Source organism: Terrapene carolina, unplaced genomic scaffold (genome assembly GCF_002925995.2).
Source record: "Terrapene carolina triunguis isolate 2854851 unplaced genomic scaffold, T_m_triunguis-2.0 Scaffold629, whole genome shotgun sequence".
NCBI lineage: Eukaryota > Metazoa > Chordata > Testudines > Emydidae > Terrapene > Terrapene triunguis.
This window is the reverse complement of record NW_020664980.1, coordinates 8,470,647-8,482,805: the sequence shown is the minus strand read 5'-3', so window position 1 is coordinate 8,482,805 and position 12,159 is coordinate 8,470,647. Positions and strand designations below refer to the sequence as shown.

The 12,159-nt window shown below is 43.7% G+C and overlaps 1 protein-coding gene across 1 annotated transcript in view; it reads right to left on the bottom strand.

Annotated features, from left to right (window-relative positions):
• Positions 1–1,631: 1,631 nt before the first annotated feature.
• The window catches only part of CAMLG (calcium modulating ligand), a 20,211-nt gene continuing 9,683 nt past the window's right edge, over positions 1,632–12,159 (bottom strand). The window contains exon 4 of the mRNA XM_024205820.2: positions 1,632–2,890. Coding sequence (XP_024061588.2) covers positions 2,699–2,890 — 192 coding nt within the window. The 3' untranslated portion in view covers positions 1,632–2,698. The remainder of the gene's footprint in view (positions 2,891–12,159) is intronic.

Here is a 12,159-nt window from a genome sequence, read left to right as displayed (position 1 = left end):
TATTGTACATGAACAGAGAAAATGAGATCATGACGATTGAATTCATCCTTGACCAAGCAATGAAAGAATTCCATCTTATGAACATTTGCCCTATCAGCCCTATGCTTCATTCATTAATTACAGCAAGGAGGAGGGTTATATGCCCACCCTATCTTCAGCAGGATTATATGTCTGACAAAAGTATTCTTTTCAGAGTCAAAATTTCCATGTTAAGCCTCAGAGCGATATTTCTTCTGGCACCTATGAAAAAAATCTGGTTTAGTCATTTCCAAGTTATAGGAATGCAAAAGGAGTAGAGTGCAGAAAGAATAATAATCTGTATGCCAAGGTGCTTTTCTAGGCTTAACTAATTACAATGAAACCATTCTTAAAAGCTGAAATATTAGTCAGGAATAATGAGAAATTCAGCATTTTTAGACCCTCCATAGGACTAATATGTTGCATTTCTGCAATACCTGTTTATGTGCTATATAATCCTGAAAGTTAGGTCACGTATCATTTTTTGAGCAGACTCATTATTTACATTTCAACGATGGTTTGAAAAGCCCCTATCTGAATCTGTTGACTGAACCTTTTAACGTGTCTACATTTGTGCTAAGACAAGGTGGATGAGGTAATATCTTTTACTGGACCAACTTCTGTTGGTGAAAGAGACAAGCTTTCAAGCTACACAGAGCCTCTTTTACCAACAGAAGTTGGTCCAGTAAAAGATATTACCTCACCCACTTTGTCTCTCTCTAATATCCTGGGATCAACGCAGCGACACTATCACCACAAACTGCATTGGTGTTATCAGACCTAAATCAGAATAGTTTACAATCTAGCCCTAAATGTATACAATTGGCTGGCCAACAAAAACAATGGTAGTGCAAAAGAACTGAATGTAGTGTAGACTCAGAACACACGATTCTTTTTCATGCCACAGACATAGGTCTAACAATTGGCTGAGAAATACAGAATTAAAATTATAATGCAGATAATTTTAGTTGAGAAAGATTAGGCAGAAAGCACAGTCTTGTTTACTTTAGCAACATGTAGCCAGATAGTTTTGCTTCCTAACAAAACAAAACAAAAAAATCACTGTAGACAAGCACCAATAAAATTATTGATCCTCTCCAAATTAAAAAACTGATATTGGCCTATTTCACCAATAGACAAGCTACATGGTGGAGGTAACACCTAGTTCAGATGCAGCAGAAATAATTGAAGATGGCCAATGTGAAGGGGTGGCTAGCTGGGATAACACTTCAGATTGCCCATTCCTTCCTCTCAATGTGTCACATTTCTGTGGGATTGAAAGTAGAACTACAGCTAGCTCACTTCCCCCTAGAGAGAGAATAGGATTTATCTGCCTTTGCGGCCTCCTAAATCCCTCCTGTCTGGTTTTACATGTGCTCCATAACAGGTACCACTTTCCCCCTCAACACATTGATCTTCATGTGGAAATAAACTCAAAACAACATGGCGATAAGAAAATGTTTTTTCCATTGCCCGTTTCAGTAGTTCAGATTTGAATAAGCATGGCTATTGTGATTTATTTGGGGGGGACTTCAAACCAACATGTAGAACAAAGGAATAAGCAAGTCAGTCAATATATAAATAGCTCTGCTGAATGCCAGCCAAAGGTTCTGTTATGCTGTTGAGCAGTAGCAGTATTAAGCAGCGGAGCAGAACTCCCATGCAATTAAGATCCTGTTTACATGCAAATGTCTTTAGTAATAAACACAGGGAGAGAAATACAGAGAAGATATACATAGTCAAAATATGTAGTCCCCTGGTTAACTAGCGGTTGACCAAAACACAGACATTTTTAATAAATATGAAGCAACTGCTTTAGACTCGGGCTTCTTGAGTGCTGCTTTCACTGTAGAAAGTGAACCCTCTAGAGAGAGTAGTAAACCGAGGTCAAGATGAAAGCATGGGTAAAACTAGGGTTAGGATACTACTAGGATTAGAGAGCTGCCAAATGCTCAGGGAAACATTATGAGATTAGCATAGTTTCTATGTCTTCTTACTTCTTGAAGAACGACATTTGTAGGACAACAGGATTTTTTTGCTTAGTTGTTTTGCTCCGGTTTCCTCACTTGAAATCAGTCATGGCTATAACATAACTTATGCACAGAGAGAATGAGGACTTCAACTGAGAGCAAGACAATGAGGTGGCGCATCACCAAACTGCTGCAGAAGCAGCAGGCGTGTGGGCTGAGGCTATTTTTGTTCAACATTCAGAGTTTGAACAATAGAATGTATGGGTACATTTTACTTTATTTAAATTTAAAAAAACAGAAGTAATAGACAGGGAGCAGTCTTTAGGTAAGTCCTGTCACAATGTATAAATAGTTCTGTTGAGAGCACACCAGTTCTGTTGTGTTCTCACACTACCAAGTCAACAAGAAAGTGACACAATGTAAGTGATGCTTGGGGTACGGTGAAAAGGACATCTAACTAAATAAGCAAAAGATATAAATCACTGACACTTGCACTCTAATCTCCACATTAGAAATTGAATAAACTGTACTAATACAACCCCAAACCTGGGACCCTGTTCTTCCATTCATATGAGTGGATTTAACCGCTTTCAAGCATTTGAATAGGTAAGAATTAAGTAAGGTATAAACCTGTGTGGCATACCCAGCGATATTATAGGAATACAGAACGGAAAACTTTTGTGTAACTACTGTATTGAGTTCTACAGCCATCACGGCACTTCAGAACCAAAAAAAACAAGCAGTTCATGGCAGAAGATAAAAGTAAAGAAATAAACACAGAGATCTGTGAAAATGTCTCCCATTTTGCTATAGGTATCCATGGAGCGGCTAATCACTTCTGCAGGGATTCCTGACAGTAAAAGAGCAGCAGTTAATACCGTAGTTTTCATCTTCTTTTCACTCTAAACGTCAAAAAACAAAAACAGTGATTACTAAATTATTTCATCTGACACAATCCAGTTCTGCTTAAAGCAACACACCTACCTTTAAGCCAATACCTGAATATTTTTAGTATGTTTATTTGTTTGAATTGTCAGTATAGATAATATACATTTTATCCCTCTGTGAAGTCTTGTATCCATTCTCTGCAATTGTGCTCTAGGATTCTGAACATTTCTTTCTTATTGTCTTTGCAGCAGATTCATGCTGAGATGGCTCCAATACTCTCCCAAACCACCGTGGAAAATTGGGAAGTCTGAGTTAGTTTAGCTATGCTGGCAAACCTTCCTAGCACAGACATAGCTTTTACTGGGGAAAAATGTGCTTTTGCTGGTATAGCTTATACCAGTTCCCTATATAAACTACACTGGCAAAAGCACTTTTTTGCCAGTATAGCTGCATCTACACTAGGACCTCTTGCCATTATAAAAATGTCAAAGATATTATAACCCTAACGAACATTACTTTACCAGCAAAAGTTTCTAGTGCAGACCTGCTCTAAGTTTGGGAGGCTTTCATCTATCCTTTCATTTCAAACTATCCAACCCTATTTTTTATTCTCAAACTGCCACTGTGTGCTAATCCTATGGCAACAAGTCCAGACAGCAAGACTCAGCTTCAGCAGTAAATGCCACTGGCTGCTAGGGAGGATACAATCTTCTCTCATCTTTCTAGACACCATGGATATTATATCTCCCAAAGACTGACAAGGGAAGAGTGGAAGCTCACTTGGTGTGTCATGCTTATTTTGAACTGTAAGCTCTTCAGGGCTGGAACTGTCTTCACTTGTATTACTGAGTTAAGATCAATTTGATCACGTCCTCTTGGGAATCTGAGATCTTGATCCTTTTCTAATGCAGAACAATTATTTAGTTTAAAACCTGACCCCACGTGTGGACTCCAGCAAGAGTAGCTGGGACTGCTACTTGATTGTTTTATTCTTTTATCTCAGAGATCCCAGCGAGCAGTTTTGGGAGGGTGCTTTTCTGCCCTGAGGATGATCTCATGTGGGATGCCGCAGGTTTCCACTATGCATAGAGAGCTGAAAGGACGGCTAGCAAGGAGACATGCAGTGAATTTTTTTTTTTTTTTAGTATCCTGACAATACCCACTTTGTATTTTCAGGTCATCCAACTCATAGTGCGATAAAGCATCTTTCTGTGTCTGATTGAGACTGGTGCATGAGGAGAGCAAGCTAGTTTACCTTAGTTTTATACCCTTGAGCTTTATGACCAGCTGGGGCAAGAAGCCAGGAGCTATAATGAAGACTAATCAGATTGTTTGTCCCCACTGGTTGTCACTCAAGGGTGCAATCAGTAGTCTTGTGATATTAACAGTTGATACTGGATAATCCTAACAGTGGTGATCAAAACTACTTTTTCCCCATCTTTTTCTGGTTAAAGAGTGTAACCATCTCTTGGTGCAACCCTGCTACTGTAATCAATGCCTTTATCATCTCTAAATTAGATGATGACCATGTGCTCTATTTAGGGCTACATCTTAAATGCATTTGGCAACAACTAGCATAGAATGCAGCAGCTTACTTGCTAAGCAGCTTTTCCCTCCATGAACACACATACACTGGCTATCAGTCTGGTTTCTGGGTCAAGTTCAAGATGTTGGTTTTGACCTAATAAGCCACAAATGGCATGGCACTTCTCTCTCCATGCAATACTGCTTCAGATATCATCAGCACAGGTGATCACACTGGTGCTCCATCAGTTTTCTAAATGGAACTGCTGCAGAGCTCTCTTAAGAAGGGCCATGACCACCTTCACATTCACTCCCTTCTCAGTGGTCTGAAATAGTTTGAATCTGTTGACCATTAGGAGGCCTTGACAATTCCATCTCTTAAAACGGGCAATAGGAAAGGGCTGAGACTGTAAGGTTAAGGTTTTTGTAGGATGGGTGAATTGGCTACTCTCTGTGTTACAGGTTGTGGTTTAAGTTATTTGTCAAAGGTCGTAAATTCTAGAATAGATGTCTGTTCGGCATTTTATACTGAAATTCATTTTCGGGAAGGCAACATTAAGTTGTGTGAAATTTCAAAATGTGATCTATTACAGTTTAGTATTGCAACTTACTATTGTACAGTATAGGTAAATCAAGCCATTTATGAATATTTAAACAGTCTTATACTCATGGTATCCCAACGTTTTTACAAAGCAACAAAAATGGACACCGATAGCAGAATGACCTGCGTAAGTAATAGTAATTATTTACTAAGCAATTAGCTCACACAAGATTAATCATTATAATATATTTAAAATGAGGGAAAGGGGTTTGGCCATTTCCTCTCAAAATGTGCCAGGAAAGCTGTACTTTCCACTTGGCTAGCCCAGAGATGGACCGACAGGCCTGTGGTTTAAAGTATCATTGCAACATACACAATGAACGGTAAATGTTGTCAGCAAGCATATTATTTTCAAATTCAAAAAAAAGTCACATCTTAAAATATTACAGTTAAATAACTGAAATTAGAATCATGGAAACTAGAGCTAAAAAAATCTAATGGGTGATCTAGTCCAGGTGCTCTAATCCAGGATGGATCCCCTTAATACACTGTCTGGTGTTTTCTGCAGATCAGTTTAGAATGACTTCTTGAAAGTTCACTGTTTTCAATTACATACTTACCTAAGAAAGCCCAACCACTCATTTATTCCTACAGTCTATAGTTAATCTACTATTCCTTTGAAAAGGAACATTAGAATTTTAAACTATGGATCAAGTATTAGTTGACCTTCCTTTACAATGTAGGCTGACAAAGACATCAGCTAAGCAGTCACTTAATTGTAATTAACCAGTATAGATATATAAAGCAAGGGATACAGTTTCCTATTGATGAACAGGAAGTTAAGCATGTAAATAAATCCTCACATTTCAAAGTCTTCCACCTTGACTTTTGCCCTACATTTAAACAGTTATTAGTAAGTGAATTCAGTGACCTTGAAAATGAAGGACTAGGGTTCAGTTCACACAGAGGGGAAAAATTCTGTTAGCTCGAACATCTCACGCACATCATCTGTGGATGAAACCACACAACAGTGACCGCAGATAAGTACCGTATGTACTCGTTCATTAGCCCGTTCATTTATAAGCCGACCCCCCAAAATGGATAGGTAAAAATAGCAAGAACTGTATGACCCTTTCATAAGCCGACCCTATATTTCAGGGGTTGGAAAACTTTGGCTCCTGGCCCGTCAGGGTAAGCTGCTGGCAGGTCGGGACGTTTTGTTTACTTGGAGCTTCTGCAGGCATGGAGCCTGTCATAACTATGAAGGGAAGGGTAACAGCTCTCTGTGTACAGAGACTCCAAATCCTTTTACCTGTAAAGGGTTAAAAAGCTCGGGTAACCTGGCTGACACCTGACCCGAAGGACCAATAAGGGGGCAAGATACTTTCAAATCTTGGGGGGGGAAAGGCTTTTGTGTGTGCTCTTTGTTTTAAGGGGTGGTTCGCTCTTGGGACTGAGAGGGACCAGACATCAATCCAGGTTCTCCCCATCTTTCTAAACAAGTCTCTCCTATTTCAAACTAGTAAGTAAAAGACAGGCAAGGCGTCTTAGATTTACTTTGTTTTCTCAACTTGTAAATGTACCTTTTTACCAGAGTGTGTATCTTTGTTTGCTGTACTTTGAACCTAAGACAGAGGGGGGTCCTCTGAGCTCTTTAAGTTTGATTACCCTGTAAAGTTATTCTCCATACTGATTTTACAGAGATGATTTTTACCTTTTTCTTTAATTAAAAGCCTTCTTTTTTAAGAACCAGATTGATTTCTCCTTGTTTTAAGATCCAAGGGGGTTTGGATCTGTATTCACCAGGAGTTGGTGAAAGGAGGGTGGGAGGAAGGAGGGGGAATGGTTAATTTCTCCTTGTTTTAAGATCCAAGGGGGTTTGGATCTGTGTTCACCAGGGAATTGGTGAAAGGTTTCTCAAGGCTTCCCAGGGAGGGAATTCTTGTGATGGTGGCAGCGGACCAAAGCTAAGCTGGTAGATAAGCTTAGAAGTTTTCATGCAGGCCCCTACATTTGAACCCTAAAGTTCAAAGTGGGGATTCAGCCTTGACATGTTGGCAGCGGTGGAGATCGTTTAAACCCAAAAGCCAGTAAGAGATTTTTTTTCTCCTTCTAGCTGCTTGGAGAGCAGAGCTGAAGGTAGATGCATATCTTATCTCTCCTTGCCTGAAGGCAGAGGTGTTAAGTTTTTTTAACGAGGTCCTTTGTTAAGAGAAGGGTTCAAAGGGAGGAAAATTTTTCTAACTGGTAAAGGTAATTTACAGGCTTGATTTTTTTTTTTTTCTTTTTACATCCTCGGGAGTAGCTTGTTAGAAAGTCTCTGTTAACTCAGCAGCAGCCAGAGCTAAGTACACATCCCAGTCTCAGTCAACTGCAGAGGGTGTGACCCAGCACAAGAAAACAGGAAAATGACTGCCAAAGAAGTAACTAACAAAATAGAACTGGCCAGACTAGAAGCAGAAGAAAACGAGAGAAAACATCAGAGACTGCTTGAAATTAAAAAACTCGAGGCAGAGCAGCATGAAAGAGAAGAAAAAGCCAAACAGGAGGCCCATGAAAGAGAAGAAAAAGCCAAACAGGAGGCCCACAAGAGAGAGATGGAACTGGAAGCAGCAAGGACTAGGCAGGATGCAGCAGACCATCCTAACAACTCCTCTCCAGGTACCACTTCCCATCCCAGGAAATTCCCCACCTACAAGGCAGGCGATGATACTGAGGCCTTCTTAGAAAATTTTGAAAGGGCCTGCCTTGGATACAACATCCCTCTAACCCAGTACATGGTAGAGCTGAGACCGCAGCTCAGTGGACCCTTAGCAGAGGTGGCGGCTGAAATGCCTAAGGAACACATGAACAGTTATGAACTTTTTAAAAACAAGGCCAGAATCAGAATGGGGCTAACACCTGAGCATGCCCGTCGGCGGTTCAGAGCCCTAAGGTGGAAACCAGATGTGTCATTTACCCGGCATGCCTACCACATTCAAAAAAATTGGGATGCCTGGATATCAGGAGCAAATGTTAAATCTACGGAAGAGTTGCCCTTCCTATTGCAAATGGAGCAGTTTTTAGAGGGTGTTCCTGAGGAAATAGAAAGGTACATCCTAGATGGGAAGCCCAAAACTGTAACCGAGGCGGGGGAGATTGGGGCCAAATGGGTGGAGGTGACAGAAAAGAAAAAAGCTAGTAGCAGTTGGAGCGAATATCAGAAGGGGCAAGCCGAAACAAAACCTTATCACCGGGGACAACCCAAGGCCCCACCCACATCCCAAGGGAAACCCCAGACGCCTTCTCACCCCACCCCACCAGTCTCCACCAACCAACATCGCCCCGGTGATACATTTAAAACATCGCCCTGCTAAGGTAATGAACTGGGGCATATAAAGGCTCACTGCCCCAAGAACCCCAACCGATTACAGTTCATTACACCCCAGTCACACCAAAGATCCCCAGACCCAGATGCCTCTCTCATACCCTCGGAGCGAAGGGAAACCTTGAGAGTGGGCGGTAAGAAGGTTATCGCTTGGAGGGATACTGGGGCACAAGTGTCAACTATCCACCAATCCCTAGTGGACCCCAAACTCATCAACCCGGAGGCTACAGTGACAATTCAACCCTTCGTGTCACAGTCTGTAACCTTGCCTACAGCCCAGTTGCATGTCCAGTACAAGGGCTGGGCAGGAATGTGGACTTTTGCAGTATATGACAATTATCCCATCCCCATGCTGCTGGGGGAAGACTTGGCCAACCATGTGAAGCTAGCCAAGAGGGTGGGAATAGTCACCCGCAGCCAGGCTAAGCAAGCTTTCACCCCCATCCCTGTTCCTGAGCCGTCCACCAGAGCCCGGTCGGTGTTACCGGAGACCCAAACACAGGTGGTGGAACCGGATCCCCTGCCAACGACTGCAACAGCCGTAGTGGATCCAATCCCAGAGACCCAGCCAAAGCCAGTCCCGGAACCGGATCTGACAACGCAACCAGCACCAGAAGCATTGCCAGCACTGAGTCCAGCGCTTGCAAACCCGTCTACAACTCCAATGCCAGAGGGCACCAGCGAGCCTGAACTGGCGGAAGTAGCAGATAACCCTACCCAGGAGGCTCAGCCAGAGCCTGAAATACCACATAGTGCACCAGAGGACAGCGGTTCACAGTCAATGGAAACAGCCCCAGCACCTGCATCGCTTCCAGAGAGACCAAGCCCCAGTCCACAGTCCAAGGAGGAACTGATGTCTCCAGCATCCAGGGAACAGTTCCAGGCCGAGCAGGAAGCAGATGACAGCCTTCAGAAAGCTTGGGCGGCGGCGCGGAGCACCCCACCGCCTCTCAGCTCTTCTAACCGATCCCGGTTTGTTGTAGAACAAGGACTGTTATACAAGGAGACTCTTTCTGGTGGGCACCAGGAAGACTGGCATCCTCAAAAACAGTTGGTAGTTCCCACTAAGTATCGGGTAAAGCTCTTGAGCTTAGCCCATGATCATCCCAGTGGCCATTCTGGGGTGAACAGAACCAAAGACCGGTTGGGGAAGTCCTTCCACTGGGAGGGAATGGGCAAGGACGTTGCTAATTATGTCCGGTCTTGTGAGGTGTGCCAACGAGTGGGAAAGCCCCAAGACCAGGTTAAAGCCCCTCTCCAGCCACTACCCATAATTGAGGTCCCATTTCAGCGAGTAGCTGTGGATATTCTGGGTCCTTTCCCAAGGAAGACACCCAGAGGAAAGCAGTACGTACTGACTTTCATGGATTTTGCTACCCGATGGCCGGAAGCTGTACCCTTAAGCAACACCAAGGCTAAAAGTGTGTGCCAGGCATTAGCAGACATTTTTGCCAGGGTAGGGTGGCCCTCCGACATCCTTACAGATTCGGGAACTAATTTCCTGGCAGGGAAAATGAAAAACCTGTGGGAAGCTCATGGGGTGAATCACTTGGTTGTCACCCCTCATCACCATCAAACCAATGGTCTGGTGGAGAGGTTTAACGGAACTTTGGGGGCCATGATACGTAAATTCGTAAATGAACACTCCAATGATTGGGACCTAGTGTTGCAGCAGTTGCTTTTTGCCTACAGGGCTGTTCCACATCCCAGTTTAGGGTTTTCACCATTTGAACTTGTGTATGGCCGCGAGGTTAAGGGGCCATTACAGTTGGTGAAGCAGCAATGGGAGGGGTTTACGCCTTCTCCAGGAACTAACATTCTAGACTTTGTAAGCAACCTACAAAACACCCTCCGACACTCTTTAGCCCTTGCTAAAGAAAACCTAAAGGATGCTCAGGAAGAGCAAAAGGCCTGGTATGATAAACATTCCAGAGAACGGTCCTTCAAAGTAGGAGACCAAGTCATGGTCTTAAAGGCGCTCCAGGCCCATAAAATGGAAGCGTCGTGGGAAGGACCATTCACGGTCCAGGAGCGCCTAGGAGCTGTTAACTATCTCATAGCCTCCCCCACCTCCAACATAAAGCCTAAGGTATACCATGTTAATTCTCTTAAGCCCTTTTATTCCAGAGAATTAAACGTTTGCCAGTTTACAGCCCAGGAAACAGATGACGCGGAGTGGCCTGCAGGTGTCTACTACGAAGGAACAAGGAATGGTGGCGTGGAAGAGGTGAACCTCTCCACAACCCTGGGACGTCTGCAGCGACAGCAGATCAAGGAGCTGTGCACAAGCTTTGCACCGATTTTCTCAGCCACTCCAGGACGGACCGAACGGGCATACCACTCCATTGACACAGGTAATGCTCACCCAATTAGAACCCCACCCTACCGGGAGTCACCTCATGCCCAAACTGCTATACAAAGGGAGATCCAGGACATGCTACAGATGGGTATAATCCGCCCCTCTACCAGTGCATGGGCATCTCCAGTGGTTCTAGTTCCCAAACCAGATGGGGAAATACGCTTTTGCGTGGACTACCGTAAGCTAAATGCTGTAACTCGTCCTGACAACTATCCAATGCCACGCACAGATGAGCTATTGGAAAAATTGGGACATGCCCAATTCATCTCTACTTTAGACTTAACCAAAGGGTACTGGCAAGTACCACTAGATGAACCCGCTAAGGAAAGGTCAGCCTTCGTCACCCAGGCAGGGGTGTACGAATTCAATGTACTCCCTTTCGGGTTGCGAAATGCACCCGCCACCTTCCAAAGACTTGTAGATGGTCTCCTAGCGGGATTGGGAGAATCTGCAGTTGCCTACCTCGATGATGTGGCCATTTTTTCTGATTCATGGACAGAACACCTGGAGCACCTGGAAAAAGTCTTCGAGCGCATCCGACAGGCAGGACTAACTGTTAAGGCTAAAAAGTGTCAAATAGGCCAAAACAGAGTGACGTACCTGGGGCACCAGGTGGGTCAAGGAACTATAAATCCCCTACAGGCCAAAGTGGATGCTATCCAAAAGTGGCCGGTTCCAAAGTCCAAGAAACAGGTCCAATCCTTCTTAGGCTTGGCTGGATATTATAGGCGATTTGTACCACACTACAGCCAAATCGCCGCCCCGCTGACAGACCTAACCAGAAAGAAACAGCCAAATGCAGTTCAGTGGACTGATAAGTGTCAAAAGGCCTTTAATCAGCTTAAGGCAACACTCATGTCTGACCCTGTGCTAAGGGCCCCAGACTTTGACAAACCGTTCCTAGTAACCACAGATGCGTCCGAGCGAGGCGTGGGAGCAGTTTTAATGCAGGAAGGACCGGATCAAGAATTCCATCCTGTCGTGTTTCTCAGCAAAAAACTGTCTGAGAGGGAAAGCCACTGGTCAATCAGCGAAAAGGAATGCTACGCCATTGTGTACGCGCTGGAAAAGCTACGCCCATATGTTTGGGGACGGCGTTTCCAACTACAAACAGACCATGCTGCGCTACAGTGGCTTCATACCGCCAAGGGAAATAACAAAAAACTTCTTCGATGGAGTTTAGCTCTCCAAGATTTTGATTTTGAAATACAACACATTTCGGGAGCTTCTAACAAAGTGGCTGATGCACTCTCCCGGGAAAGTTTCCCAGAGTTAACTGGTTAACAATTGTTCTTGGAATGAAACATATTGTTAGTTTTTATATAATCAGTAGTATGTCTAAAGGTACATGTGTCTTATTAACTCTGTTTTCTCCTAGAACTCCAGGAAGAAATCACAGCCAGTGTGGAACCGAACGTCCAACACTATCTGTGATTTGGGGGGCGTGTCATAACTATGAAGGGAAGGGTAACAGCTCTCTGTGTACAGAGAC